At 37.7% G+C, this 16418-nt stretch overlaps 1 protein-coding gene across 2 annotated transcripts; it reads left to right on the forward strand.

Annotated features, from left to right (window-relative positions):
* The first annotated feature begins 3316 nt into the window (after positions 1-3316).
* On the forward strand, positions 3317-14926 carry unc93a (unc-93 homolog A). Of its 2 annotated transcripts, XM_041251559.1 has the most exons (8): positions 3317-3403; positions 6435-6616; positions 8022-8251; positions 8892-9020; positions 12929-13140; positions 13740-13875; positions 13989-14120; positions 14655-14926. In XM_041251559.1, exons 1-8 carry the CDS (start codon positions 3317-3319, stop codon positions 14924-14926), a joined length of 1380 nt encoding a protein of 459 aa, XP_041107493.1. The 2 variants fall into 2 exon arrangements, with proteins under 2 accessions (XP_041107493.1, XP_041107494.1); XM_041251560.1 differs by lacking the exon at positions 8892-9020.
* The last annotated feature ends 1492 nt before the right edge of the window (positions 14927-16418 follow it).

A 16418-nucleotide genomic window follows, 5' to 3' on the forward strand; every position in this document is an offset into this window, starting at 1 on the left:
ATCTCTGTCACACTAGTTAAAAATATTTTAATTTTGCGTTGTCTTTCGAAAATATGCACAATTATCATTAGTGGCAGATGAAGTGGCCTCAAAAATTCCTTTCTGGAATTTTAGATTATTAAGTGCAGTATCTATGCTATACATAAACTGCATTACAGCTTTGAAATGCATTGTGAAATGTATCCTTTCTCTTGTTTTATAAATACTATTAACTCAGGGATGCAAATTTGGTGCTATGGTGCTACATTCTAGTGCCAGGCAGGGTACCTTATATAGTGCCAACAACATTAAATTCTGGTGCCAATAGACATGTTTAATTTTTATATATATATATATATATATATATATATATATATATATATATATATATATATATATATATATATATATATATATTGATCTAGCATCCATCAAAAATGATAGTTTCCATTGGGATTTAAAATCGTGGTCAATGGGCTCTCTGGTGGTAAAATTCCAAAACTGTTTACCTGAAATTTTCAAGTGGTTTGCACACCTGTAACTATGTATATCTCTTACGTATACACAACATAAAAACATGCACATTATTAAAAAAAAAATGAAATTCAGACATACAAAGCTCCCCAACACCCGACATATTCGTAAAATGTTGAGATTCTACTGTATTTATGTTTTGCTCTGTTTTTCAGCATTTGAACACTCAAGCTCAAAGTATAGGGTATTTCTTGTAATACACCTGTAAATGAATATGATACAACAACTGCCTCAAGAAAAATACACATCTTAAAGGAGTACTTTATACCCTCTGAATTATAAATCCCTACAAGACCGTGCTCGGCACAATTGACCTTGAAACTGCTAAAAAAATAAAAATAAAAATAATAATAATAATAATTGAAAAAAATAAACTGGAAACCTGAAGTAAAATGCAAATAATGTACTCCTATCTAATAGCTTTTAATAAATGAACAAACTTTTAAAGCAAATTTGGGACTGTGACAGAGGCAGAATGATTCTTGGTGATAAATCTCCCTCCCGACCTGTGAGGATGCAGTGTAAAGGGAACAGAGTGCCCTGGACTGGATGGACTGACAATTCATTCCCAGGGTTAGGTGGAAGTCGGCCATCTAGAAAGGGGGCACAGCTACAGTACATTACATCATTGTTTCAGAGGGAAAGCGGTGTGGCAGCCATGGATTGGAGGAGAAACAGTTGCACTCACTAACCAAGGAGGCGTGACTGAAGGTACAAAAGGGGATGTTTGGCCAGGTGATCTGTTCCTTTGTTTATGGTTAAGAAAACGCTAAAGGATGAGCGAAATATTAGCGTGAGTGTCTAGTGTTTGTTTTGTCAGTTTTAGTTGTACTGTTTGTTATTATTAGACGGCTAACACGATCCGAAGCTGTCGCTACAGGCCAGCACTAAACCCGGACAACACTGCACCATTGTACACTGTGAGATAGCAGGGAGGGGGTTAAAATTCTCCCTGCTTTAAAAACATGTGAAAATGCACTTTTGGGTGAATGGGCTAAGGGTTTTAATTTGTTTAATTGTTAATTGTTTAATTGTTTTATTGTTTAGTTATCCCCTGCACCTGGTGGTAATTGTAAATTTGAGCCAGGTGCAGGGTATTTAAGAGAGGCAGCCAGTCTGCTCAGGGCTGCTGCTGTGAGAAGAGCCTGACTGTGTGAGTGAGCAGTCGTATTGCGGTATTGTGAGAGTTTGTGTTTTTGAGTGTTTGTGGCAGGTAAACGGCTTAGCCGTCCTGCATGATAGTTAGGATCTTGCATCGAGTGTTTAGTTAGTGCTAGGTGTTTGTTTTGTTTTATTTTGCTTATTTTTGTTATTAAAGTTGTGCATCAGCGCTATTTTTCTTTCAAACTTGTGTGTGTATCGTGATTTTTTAGAAGGGAAAAGAACCCAAGCGGGTCTATTTGGTGAGCCGGCCGTCACATATACAAATAAATTGTATTTTCACCACAAGCACAATAACAATCACTCTGGACTTGTGAATGTGTGTCTTTGTGTGTGTCATACTGTGTTTATTATTTACAAACTGTTTATTTGTTGTCTGTCTTCTGTTTCACAATCATATCACCAGCACTCCTGAGCTATCGCAAACCACTTTGCCATAGGGACACATAACACAGGAAGCGAATGACAAACCTTTCAGACTGGTCACAGTGTGACCTTTATAGTTTATTTTAAAGGATGTTATTTAGAAGAAACAGTAAAAACACATGTAGACCAGTCCACTTTCAATCAATTAAATATTTCTGGCCTAACTTTAGTGGAAGAAAATGGCCTTGATTTTATTGAGAGGTGTAATAAAATACGTGCTATTGCATTATAGTATACTAGCCCATACATTGGTATCTATTGCATTGGTGAGACCGCACTTGGAGTACTGTGACTAGTCCTGGTCACCATAGTTACCGTAGAGAGAGTTTAAGAAAGTGCAACCAGACTAATCCCATGGTTTAAGGAATGAGCTATGAAGACAGGCTGAAAAAACTGAATCTAAGTATAAGAGAGAGCTGACGTAATTTGCAGCAGAAATACTCACATTTGGATTGGCCCATAGCATTACCTCTCAACTCCATACCCTTGTATTGGCTAGTTTTCGGTTGAAGTGACAAGATTAAAGGGTGTATTTTTATAAAATACAACAGCAGCAAAACACAAGGGTGTGTGTGAATGTTATGCAGATGTGATGACAGTTTTTTGTTTTTTTAAAACCATACTGTAGTTATTATTCTACACCATTAAGAAGTGAACTGCTGTATAACCTTTGATTGGTCTGAAAAGCATCGGGATATATGGGATCAAGACATTGGCCAGGATGTCCTTACTGATATTGAGATTATCCTAAAACCGTCATCAAAAATATTCAAACACAGTCTTCATCCATCACTAAAGTTTTCTAAATGAATATTCATGAAAGCAAATGATGGCAAGTTAAATACAGTAACTGCTTTTACAGGCAGATGCTTGTTTCTTATCAGAAACATAATGGGAAACTCACTGTAGAGACCCTGATCATTACATCTTTAGTTAAATGATTTAGGTAAATTCAGTAAATAGTTTTATACGTCACTGTGCATTCCCCTCCTCTCTTTCTGCTATACTATGATACTATGCCAACTGGTAATCAGATTGTTGATGACATTTGCACAGTATTGAACTTTGTCTCTCAATAAAGTTTATTATCTGAAAGACTAGTACCTTTAACCTAAGGCTGTGGGTGTAGCGACTGTTTTTACAACCAGAAAAGTTTTTGTCATTCATCAGTTTGGCTGCCTGGAACACAGATTAATTGCTTTTAAGCTGAGAAGAAATGGGTAGCAATTTGAAAAATATCCTAATCGTTTCCTTTGGATTTCTGCTATTATTTACAGCTTATGGAGGACTTCAGAGTCTACAGGTACAGTAACGTGCTGCTGGGTGTAAATGTGTTCTACAACTGCTTTACATTAACAGTTGCTAAAAAATGTTGCCTGAAAATTGGCTAGTGTTCCATAGTCTTAACTGCAGGACATTGTAATACCTTACTGTGATAATTTACCGTACAATGGGCTCGATTCATCAAGGTGTCGGTTTTTAGTTTAAGTTGTCATTTTTTTTAAAACCTCTTATTCATCAATTAAGGCAATTCTTTCAGGGAAATAAAAACTAGTCTGAATGATGTTTTCTCAGAAGAACAAATATAAACAAGCAATCAAACATCCTTGTAGTGTTGATAATCTAGTTTATGTTTAAAATATATACATTTAATTTATATTTAGGCCTAACTTAGATATATTTGTTGGCCTATATATTTCATGTGACAAGTTCAGAAAGACAACATCGTATAACTTCCTAGATGCATATCAAGAATGAGTCAACAGTAGAATCAGCTCATGTAACAATAAAATGTCATTTTGGAAATATTTGAGTTTTCTGAGTTTTCAAAACCTTCTGTATTTCTCCCTAAAAGACATGTTACTGTGGTCAGAAAAAGGAAAGAAGGGTTTGCTGTACTGTATCACAAACATTCGATAAACTGGCATAAAGCATCTTTTAATAAGACATACACAGAGTCCATCATTTCTTTGTTATGAAAGGTACACTTTATCTTGGTTTATGCTAATTTATTACTGATTTTGCTGAATTAACTAAAAACACCCATCATAATCTGGATCTGTACACTCTGAAGAACGTTTGTATGTCACCATGAACAGGATATGCAAAGAAGTGTAATAAATGCAATGTCCAGACCAAGGTTTCACTTCAAAAACTGTCTGTGTTTATGTAATTCAATAGCAAAAGTAAACTTCTCAAAACAAAAACAGGTCGCTCCTATACCAATGGTATAGGGGAAACACAACATGGCAGGTTACAGTCCCAAACAAAACAAACAAAACAAATCAAGACAATCCAGTAACCACAATTCCTCCATACATGAAACTGTGCTCTTAGTGCGAGTGCCCGTGAATTGCTGGTGGTGCTTTGTTGTGATGTGCTGTGCAGTGAGACGGCGAACTGGGTTAGCGCTGGCTCCGTGGCTGCAGCTCCAGTCTCCATGTTATTCCTCTGCAATGACAGAAAACAACAGAGCAGGCTCTGGCTGCTTAGTCAAACACTCAGCATAAGGGGGTCGGTATCTCTTTTTTGTAACCGAATTATCCGTGCGCTATGGGGGCTCTCTGTTCTATCAATACCACTGTGCATTCTCAGCCAATGCTGCTGCCATCCTTTCAGCTGACAACCATATCACAGACTGGTCCTGTTCCAACCCAGATCTATTCACCCGTATCTTTAGCGGCATTCGCCCCAATGCCTGCAGCGCGTGCACCTCCACAGCGCACTCCACATATTTATGCCCTAAGACAGCAGCTAGCTCTCTTCAACCCAGTCCTCGTCCCTCGTCCTCTCTTCTCAGTTCAAGACAATTTACCCCAGCCCCTCTCCAATCCCTTTAGTTTCATCAGATGTTACTAGATTAAACCCTACCCTCAGCAACTTTCTACAATCCACCCAACATTACATGTCTGCAGCCCTCGCCCCTTCTTCAAGAGCTTCTTCTTCTACAGCCTGGTCAGCATTCCTAACCTTCTGCGCTCATAATCACATCTACCCTATTCCTTTTAATCAAGACTGGATCTTGGCCTTCATCGTCCATGCTAAGGAATCCCTGCATCTCTCCCCAGCTTCCATTAAATCTTAAATTTCAGGAATACAATATCACTACCGCATCATGTCCGTGCCTTCTCCCTCCATCCTCTCTATACCCGCAGTTTGTCTGACCCTCCGCGGAATCCTCAAAAGCTTTCCCCCTGCCGTACCTTCACGCCTGCCTATATCAACGGACATTCCCCATTCACTCATCTCTGCTCTTCGGAAAGGCTGCTTCTCCCCCTACGAGGATCTACTCATGAAACCATCTGCCTCACAGCTTTCTTAGGCTTTCTCAGAAGCTCTGAATTCACAGTTTCCTCAGCTTCTTGCTCAGTCTCAGATGCTGGGTACCACTCCCTCTCTATCTCCTTTCGTGTCCCAGTCTTCCAGGACCATCTTCTTCTGAGAGGAGGCTCCCCGAGTCATAACCCTCATATATGTTATCGGTTGCTAGGTCCTTCGGCCCTGGACTCGTGTCGGCATCGCCGCCCTCAGTCAGTGACCACTTTCTGTATCCTGTCTCCGGTTGCTAGGTCCTTCGGCCCTGAGCTCGTGTCGGCATCGCCGCCCTCAGTCAGTGACCACTTTCTATCCTAGCTTCCATGTCCAGCTTCGCTGGTCTGCTACTAGAGTGGGCCTCGCCTGCTCTTCTATCCTAGGTCCGGTCCTTTCTAGCCGGCACTCTGTCCTACTAACCGCTCCCTTCTGCTTCTTCTGCCCTATCTCTACCCCCAGCTCAGCCTCGTGAACTGATAATAAAACATGCGACACCGTTTATATCAAAAAGTTAGTAAAGTAATACAGTACAAAAATAGAAAAGAACATTAATATCAATATAGCTCAAGTCAGTACATCTCAGCCAGGAATAATAGTCAGATAATATCTCAGTTTCAGCGTAAATATCGATTACATGGAAAATAATGCCTTCATCAATTGTCTAAAACTGTCTTGCAAAAGCAATAGTAATACTCTTAAGTCAGTAAACAAGTAATATGAATATGCAAGCAGGATAACTGTTTGAGTAAATAGGAGTCAGTAAATATAAAAATAAAATATCAGTGAATTCCAGTTAATGACACATTGCACAATCGTAATTCATTCTTTCTCAATTGGTTGATAAACTTTAGATCTATCACCCAGCCACAAATATGTTTAACTCTTTAACTACTCCTCACACTATGGTCCGTACAATTTACTGTAACATGCCAAACCATTAATTAAACAAAGATGTGTCTGGCGTATAGTAGCCCTAGTATTAATATTACATTGTAAAGGATTAATTTGCATTTGTTTTACAGAGCAGCCTGAATGCAGATGAAGGCCTAGGAACGGCCTCCTTAAGTGTTCTCTATGGAGCCATTATACTTTCCTCTATGTTCCTACCACCAATTCTAATTAAGAATCTGGGCTGCAAGTGGACCATTGTTGTATCCATGGGCTGCTATGTAGCATATTCTCTAGGAAACCTTTACCCATCATGGTAATTATATTATTTCTTTGTTTGATTGAATGGCATTCATTTAGTGTGGCCAATTATTGATTTTCATTCATTTAGATTGGCCCTGATGTTCTCCCCAATTTAGAATGCTTAATTATTTTTTCCCTCACCCCAGCAATTCCCCACACAGCTCAGAAGAACTGAAGGTTCAGTGGGCATTCTCAGATCCCACGACTGAGCCAGTTTTCTCTTTTACACCGAGGAACTCAAGAGCAGATGTCAGCCAGCTACCGTCCTCTGGAGAACAAAGGCCAGCCCTGCAGGGGTCCACCTGAGTTCACTGGGCGCTTGGCCAGTAGGGTCTGCTATAGCGCAATGAGGAGAAGCAATGCCTGCAGGTGTTGTCTCCCTAACCTGCAGGAGCGCCAAGGCCAATGTGATGTTCCCTCCTGAATCCCTAGTGAAAACCTGTGCTTTACACAGCTAGGACACAAGCCTGCGCTCCCTTGGCTGTTTGACTCGCCCTGTACACCACGCAGGCAAGCTTTTACCAGGGGACCCCCTACATTAAACTTTTTAAACCAAAGTAAAATTATTAAATTATTCCTAAAGGTATGAAACACCTGAAAAAAAAGTAAATGAAAAAACAAACTTACAGTAACTTAACTGTACTTAACATAAATTCAACACATGTAAACTTCTTATTTCTAGTAGGCATTCTTTACTGATTTTGTGTGACAAGATTAGTATGTTAGGCATAATAGGTGCGACGCCAGCCTCCATCCTCATTGTCATAGAAAACAACATGCTAAAGGAGCTGGAACCAGAACTACCCTTTGTACTGCACTAAAGAGTCAGCCTAAGTTCAATTTAGCATGCCTAAAAATTGTTTGTCGTGTGTAAACAAGGACCTCTGTAGGACTGATCATAGTTTTACTTAGTACTTATACATAGAAGAGTCTTTTAAGCTGCATTGTTGCTTTGTTTTTTCATTGAGTGCAAAAACAAAATACATTACATCGTGACTAATGGACAAACGCAAAAATAAATTATTCAAGCAACACTTCTATTATGTGCTGTGTGTTGTGTGCCTAATACTTAAACCACTTGTTTCATTAATGGAAAACCAATATTAACGGGCCATTTCAGGTTTGCACAAGCCATGTTTGTTTCCGAATATGGAATCCACTCCTGTTTCTCTAAACAAATGCCCTTTCATGTACTAATTTACCACTGTTAGATTTGAGATCCAATCCAAGCATGTTAGCACCCCTGGGCTATTAATTTGGGAAGCTCGTGATAGGGCTGGGGGAATGCCTAGAAACAAGATCTGAAGATTTTGTGGACTAGTGTGAAACCAACTTTCTTGTCTTCATGATGTATTGCATACATTTTGTTATGTTTTCCTGAATTCATCTCTGAAACTGTTATAATGCATCTCTTTTAGGGAAACGCTGATTCCCACGTCTATAATTCTGGGGTTAGGAGGGGCTCCCCTTTGGTCAGCAAAATGCACCTACTTGACCATCAGTGGAAACATGCAGGGAAAGAAGGAGAACAAAGAAGGCAGAGACATAATCAACCAGTACTTTGGGATCTTCTTTCTAATATTTCAGTCTTCTGCAGTGTGGGGCAATCTGATGTCATCGCTGATATTTGAGCTGGCTGATGACAGAGGTAAAATAATGTTGCTTTAATGCTGAATTCTCTACAGGGCTCTATATTCATACCATGCAGTGCTCATTTCTGTCTTCTTCTCCTGCACACAAGGCTGCTCCGAATTGGGTCAAGGACTTTACTCTGTTACTCATGGAAAATATCCCACTTTGTCATAATGCATGGCACAGCACTTGACCTATAAATGGGTTGAGAACTCCACCACCTCTCCTCCCCTGAAATGTACTGCACTATAATACCTAACTGCTGCTGAAAGGCAGTTCAACTCATGAAGGGCAATAGAGCAGATCTGACCAACTTTAAGGATTGCTAGCAGGCACTGAATTGGCAGTCTTTGTGGAATATTTTCTCTTCTAACTAACTTGACAGTATTTTGGCAGGTGTCCAACCTTTTGGTTGATTTTTTTAAAGAGAAGGTAGAAAATCTAGTCACATTTTTGTTACACATATATAAAGAAAGTGAGGTACTAATTGTATGTAGCCCTGCTACTTAAAATCCTGAACATCCAAGAAGACCCATGCATTGCAATTAACAGATTTTCTTCTATCAAACATATGGTGGACTTTATCCACTACTCCTATATTATTATTATTGTTGTTCATAATAATTATGTTATTATTTTATGTATTATTCTTAAAGCTAGCATCACAGAGGAGCAATTAAAACACTGTGGAGCAGTCGACTGTCCCGTAACAAATGCCACTGGAAACAGCACAATTGACATTCCCCCAGACTCCTTAAGATACACTCTTTTGGGTTCTTACATAGGTAAGTTTCCTTCATTAAAAGAACTACCAGTACAGTATGTGATTTTGCAAAGATTTTTCATAATGAAAAAGATGGTTGATTATCTTTAGCCTTGTATGGTTAAATGTTTTGAAAAAGTATTGCCATCTCTGGCATTGAGACATTATCCAGAATAATATAAATCTGTCAGTGAGGTATAATACTTTATAATCAAATAATTCACTTGCAGGTTTTTGTGGACTTTAGTAAACAGGAAGGTCGAAAACATTGATTTGTTTCAGATAAGGGACTAGTATTTACTCCAAATCATCATTAACGTAATTTTTATCTGAAAGAAAAAAAAACATTACAATTCTAAAATAAATAAGAAACAACTTAAGACAACTTAAAAGTTGCAAAGTAAAAAAGTCCTAGTTGTTTATGTCTGGTTTGGTAACTTTATTGTACTTCCCTTTTCTGAAAACAAATGCAGTAATGACAATTTGGAGTAAATAGCTTTGGGAATTTAGCCCAAAGGGGGGAACAGTCACCCTGCCAAACACAACCACAGACTGCTGCAACCCCGTTTGATGGGGGACCACGCACTACATCACTGGCTGCTATTCAAAAACAGTGCACAGTGTTTGTAGCAGAATTCACAGCTATTGATTGTAAGTTTCAACAATTTACAATTGATAAATAGGATGTTTATTTATCAGATTTGATTAAAGCAATTTCTTTACATTTAACTGTAATACATGAAGACAGCTTGCTGTCAATTTGCATAGAATAAAAAGAAATATACAACATTTAGTCCGATTTAGCAAAGTATTTATGCAAAAGTTGTGGTGATAAATTAATGAGCCCTGTTGCAATGTTCCCCCGCCCCTGTGTATTTCTGTGTTGTATGTTGCCTGTAGTGTGTTAATGTTGGTGTAAAGTCATTGGTACATGGGATGTAATATGGGTTATGCGCACAAGTGTTTAAAATGTATATTTGTATTTAGGCATGAGGATTGCACAGCACTTCACATGCAGGTAAAATGTAATAATATGTGAGCACAGGGAATGGCACTTTTATTAATTCACATGCAGTTGTACCACGACTCCAATTGAATGATTGATTAGCAATCGAGTTTCGGTACAGCTGCATAAAAACTGCATGTTTTCACTCACTCGGGGTTGTGTGTTCATGAGTGGAGAACGGGTGTGGAGAGGAGGTAAAAACTAAGATTAACGATTGTTACGTGCTGGCTTACGACCAGCAGATACTTGTTTGTTCGTCCACCGTTTGTCTGTCTGTCTGTTCGTTTTGGCTACTATGCCATTTTATTTCACAAAGTGTTTTTCGTTTGTTCAACCTTTTATTTTCTGTTTATTAATTAAACTGCGCAACAGAGTAATTCACATTTCACCTGGCAGTACTGAGTGTTTCTTCCGGGTCTGACGTCAACACATGCCATCCTGTTACAGCCCCCAATTATGAGGACTGAAAAATAAATGTTATGATAAAGTAATTGTAACATTAAAATTTAAGCTTTCTCAAGACACACCTTTAGTTATGTATAAATAATACCTTACTGTAATGATCTAGGGTGTTAACACGATATCCTTCTATATCAACATCAAAACTACATTCATATCCAAGTGCAATCAAAAGTTTGACTTAAATATATGAATATATATTTTACAGTAATCATTCTGGCTAGAAATATGATTAATTCATTCAGCATACGATTTAAAGTTTAGACAATTCTCAACTTTGATTCAATGTTATCATATATCAGTTCTTGTTTCAACATACAAAAACAAAATGACAAATCTTGTTGAAAGTAAATACCTATTATTAAAGTTACAAAAATAAGAGTAGATAGTATTTGTTTTAAATATATAATAAAGTATTATACTAAGTATGTTCAAGACAAATTAACCATAAATTCAGTTGTAATTAAGATTCTAAATATACCCAACATTCAACAGTGCATTCATATTCTATCATGTAATTCAACATAGGTTAATATAACATCATATTAAATTTAAACAGAATTAACCATACAATCAATTTATGCACCTTGGAAATTCATACGTTATTTAGTTACCAGTCCTTATATGTGAAGAAAGTTGAAACAGTCTTGCAAAGAAGAATTATATAGCTTTCTCAGCTTGGTTAAAACATTTCCAGTTTAGAAACTTGATCTTCAGTTTGTAGTCCTCTTCACTCAGGGTTGTTAAAGAAAAACAAGACAGCTTTTTCTTCAGAACTTCATGTCCAACGATGCAACAGAAACACACCCAAGGGGTTTCCTCTTGTTACAGGCTACAGCAGCGCCAACTCAAACTGGTTTAAAAAGCACTTTGGTATTAAGTAACTTTAGTATTCTTCAGTTTACTTCTTTGTGTATTTTAGCATACTTTTAGATTTAGTAGCAACAAACATTTTTATTCATTGTTTGAACTAAGATCTTTTCTTCAATAAGTCATTTTTTTGTTGTCCAGCAGCTGTGTATTAGTTTTCGTTCCTTGAAGAATGTTGAGGGTTGTTGTTGAATCCTCAGTGATTCAGTCCAATTGCACACCCTTAGATGTTTCCATGTTTCTTTTCCAAGAGCAGTATTGTCTTTTGAAAGTCCTTGAAGTGAGTACTTGGAGAGAGGTTTCCTTTGAGAGAGAGTCATTCTTCCTATGTTGCAAACATTTTTAGAACATTTGAGAGTAGGTGTATATCTAAGATTATTGTCATTCAATTGGTGGACTCTGCTAGTCACTCCATTGGTAAACTCCATTAGGTAATTTTACTGGCTGTTTTGCGTGTAAGCAGATGACATCGTAACTTCATCAAACAAATCCCTCCCCATGTTCATTCAAACAAAGGGTCATAAATCACAGAAAATGCATTCATTTAAAAATACTCTTGTGAAATAACTTTTCCTAAGTTATTCATTTTTACTTGACAATCACATTAATATTTGACTTGATGTGATTTCACACAATGCAGTACAATAATCCTTCTAATGAATTAATTAGATTGTAATCCATTTCCTGAATGATAAACTACTTTATTTTAGTGATTTAAGTAAGGATTTTAATACACTAGATTTTCTGTGTTTGTACATCTACGAGTTCACAAAAATACTGCTTTTATAACAGATAACATATTTTCCCATTTAAAACAGTTTATTTCCAAACTGAACCATCTCCATAATCCACCAGATGGTAGTATGACACCATTTTCACCAGATTTCATATTGAATACACATTCCTTTAGACACGATGTCTGATAAAACCTTTACATGATCCTGTTATCAGTTTCAAGATACAAGGTGTAAACAAAATCTGTTTGAAGCTTGATACTTAATCTGATAAAGACTTGAATTTGTTTAACAAAGTCACATCAGATTGCTCTACACAGCAGGAATCTTTTGTAAAACAGTCTAAAGCGAGTACTTTCAATTTATAATCCACTTATGTCTGGCTGACCAACACAGCAGGGGATTTAGCTTACAAATGGTATTCCTGTCTTAGATGAGATTGTCAAAATCTATTTTAGAAATACAGTCAATGGTATATTCTCATTTAAGCAAATATGTTGTAAAAAATGTACTTTTTATATCAAAAAGTGAAATTAGCTACATTTGAGAGAGGGAAATAAAACTGTTACGATTGGTTTCATAAGTAAGGTTGGCAATACAGTACGTGTCCAAGTACTAATCAATATTTGTGAAACCAATCATTAATGTTTAACAATTTGATACAAGCGACACTTTTGAGTCTTTAACATTCATGTAACTAGTTTTGTAACTTTAAGTATCTTGATAAATCTGTCCTATCGTGCCTTAAAAACGATCACTGCCTTTTTTATTGTTGTAGTTAGTATATATATATATATATATATATATATATATATATATCTCACTGTGTATAAGGCTTTTTGTTTGCCGTTCCCCATACAGGTGTTGGTGTGTTGTCTGTGATCCTGGTAGCTGTATTTCTAGACAACCTGGACAAGGAAGCAGCCCAAGAGTTCAGAGACAACAGGCAGCCATTTTTCTCAGTTTTCCTAGCTACTTTCAAGCATCTCCGAGACAAGCGACAGGTCCTGCTTATCCCCATGACAATGTACAGCGGCTTTGAGCAGGGCTTCCTCGCCGGAGACTACAACAAGGTAATAGATGGAAATGTACTAGATTTCTGTGGGGGAACACAGTACAGCAGACATGCTTACATTTTTCAAAGTAGCCGTTAGATATATTGACATGCATATACCTATACATATACATATTATGTAATTACTCTTGTACAGTAAGGATTTTGGTGTTTCATACAGTTGCAGTAGAATAGAATGTAACTTATCTATAGAGCAGCTGTAGCACAAGCAGTAGCAATTTTTGAATTCCCTACACACAAACCTCTTCCTTGCCATACAGGGACCATGTTATTGTCTGCATCCCCACACAATCACAGGTCTCTCTTTTTGAGACTACCACCAAGGTGCCAACTGTGCCAAGACTGTGTTGTTGTTTTTGTGATGTGGACAACTGTCCACTGAAGGCTAAGTTGCTTATGTGCTGTAAGCCAGATTCAAACCTGACCCTCCTGGGGTGAAAAGCAATAGCATTACTATCCATGCTATTCGATGCAGCAACATCTGATGTTCAGGTATTTCCTTTCCCAAGTTTCTTGTCTAAGGTGCTACCTCAATGTTGGGGTATGGATCAAGTTCCAGTCTGGAACTCCCAACACTGACTGGCTCTCTCTCTTTAGTCCTATGTGACCTGTGCTCTTGGAATACGATATGTTGGCTATTCGATGATCTGCTTTGGTGCTACAAACTCCCTTTTTTCATTTGCCTTTGGAAAGCTGTCACATTATACTGGAAGAATCGCCCTATTTGCCTTAGGTAAGGAAACTGTTATTACCTGTGAAAGATCCAGTGCTGCCTTGCTCTTTATACTGGAGACATGGTCCCAATGTATTTCATCTAATTAAAATGATTCTTTTTTTTGGTTGCAGGTACAGTCACTAACTTGTCATGTATAATAGGCCTGTTTCTTTGGAAACCTCATCCTGATGACTTGGCAGTGTTCTTTGTGTTTTCTGGCCTTTGGGGAATGGCTGACGCTGTGTGGCAGACACAAACAAATGGCAAGTTACAAATATTCATATTACACATACAGTAGCATGTTCTTAGAAAGGAATTGTATTGATAAGTTATTATCTGATATTGTAATTGGTTTCATATTACTTAAAAAACACACTTCACTGTGAGTTCCTGTAAGGCAGAATATATGACATACTGTATATACATTTAACATACAAAACGTCTTTGTGTTCCACATTGTGTGAGCTATTAATGTTCAAGTTTTATCAATATAATAATTCTCTATTGTTGTTTCAGCTTGGATCATTTTTTATTTTCCATTCTAACTAAATTGCCTCCTCAGGGTTGACTGTGGAGAAGTACGACGGGGAAGAATAAAATTGTCGCACTTGCTTCAGTTAAAAAGTCCAAGCTAATATGCTTTATGTGGAAAATGATATTGTCGAATACTGCAGCTTTAAGACCTAGAAAAACACATTGAGCTGCTATTACCATTCGATGTTTTGCCACTACTTTTAAAAAAGGTATCACGTTTTACTCAATATAATGGATTGTCAATGTATTCTGCTTCATTTCAGCTCTCTATGGAGTTCTATTTGAAGAACACAAGGAGGCAGCATTTGCCAACTATCGGCTCTGGGAGTCTGTGGGCTTTGTAATAGCCTTTGGGTACAGCAACTATTTATGTGTGGATGTTAAGCTGTATGTTGTGCTTGCTGTGTTGGTGGTAGGCATGGTACTCTATGGCTGTGTGGAATACATTGAATACAAGAATCCTACTGCCTGCATTAAGAACAAGCTAGAGCTAGAGGTAGAAAAGAAATCATATATTGCCCAGACTAAATTGTAGTGAAGTATTTCAACCTCCTTTAACTATTTTATTTACTGGACAGTTGCACAAAATAATACTTTTTTCTTTTTTCTTTTAATACAATAAAATACAATACTAAACATGTCATCCACATAAAGTACCATCTCCCTAGCTTAAACAAAGATAATAGTATTTTGTGTGTTCTATACATTACAATTGTATATACAGCTTGATATGTACCAGCTGTGTTAATACTTGTAATTTAAATTTTATATAAATTGAATATAAATAAATAAAGTAACAATTATGTAAAATAAGTTTTGAAATAACAGGAAGTAGTCAGGGGAAAAGACACCTTGCAATAGTCGCAAACCAGTTGTAAACGAGTAGGAAGTCTAGGGTGAAATGTACTAAACACGCCCAAGGCTATTAGCGACTTTTTAGGGAATGCTTTGCGGCAGCAGTTTCTGTTTCTGGGCAAAAAAGGGACGGAGATAGTGCAAATGAGCATACCCGCCACCAGCCCACCAAAAAACATACGCAAAGTCAAAACCATGTGCTGCCCCCCCCCCCGGCCCCCGCGGGGGGCGCCCGGCTCCTAAAAAATAAATAAATAAAATAACAGCCAAGTCAAATTGTAGCACATCAAAAAACGGAATTGAAAATCAAATGAATATCAATGTTAAAAACAAGCCCATTTAATTGCTGTTTTAACCAATATAGCATGATTGTGTTATGGCTAGTTGCAGTTGAATATTTTCAAATACAGTACACTCACGCTATAACGCCCTTCATTATAATGAACCTTTGGCTATAACGAACCTGGCCCCTGGAACCCAAATAAAAAAAAGAGGTAATATTGTAACATATACTATGTGAGGTCTCTGAAGTACAGGAACGCTTGGAGTAGGAGCGCCTGTGTGTCACTTCGGTCGAACAGCCTATGGGGGACAGACATGGACCACAGGAGCTGCTCTCTCACTGAGAAAGATTTTCGCGCGAACACCACCACTTCCTGTTTTTTTTTTTTTTTTTTTCTCCAGAGCATTTAGGGTACACAGCTTGTGCGTTTGCATATGCTTAGCAGCGGGCTTGCAAATGAGGGTTCTCAAATATTATAACGAGATGTATGAAAGTTGCAGACAATTGCGACGTGTACAGTTGCATCACTGTGTTAAGAACTTTTGAAAGCATGTTATAAACAGTCACAATGGTTGCTGGCATTTCCCAGTTCGCTTTTTCTCGTGCGTTGCCAGTTGTGCTCAATGCATGTTGAACAGCCAAATACCTAATTTTTCCTACTTACAAGCCTTGAAAACAAATCTCTATGACATTTCTGCTTTCCCCAATATGTTGGGAGCAATGTACTAAACCCTTGTGCTGCTAACCCCTCCAGCATGATTTATTTGGTGTTACTGGTAGCCTACAGGCTAAATTAAAAAGAAAGTGCGCTAGGTGTTCATTTGATTTCACTACTCTACTGTATACTGTATAGGCATATGTGGCAGGCTGGCGAGTGGATAGAGGCCCA

This window comes from Polyodon spathula, chromosome 6 (genome assembly GCF_017654505.1).
Source record: "Polyodon spathula isolate WHYD16114869_AA chromosome 6, ASM1765450v1, whole genome shotgun sequence".
Taxonomy (NCBI): Eukaryota; Metazoa; Chordata; class Actinopteri; order Acipenseriformes; family Polyodontidae; genus Polyodon; species Polyodon spathula.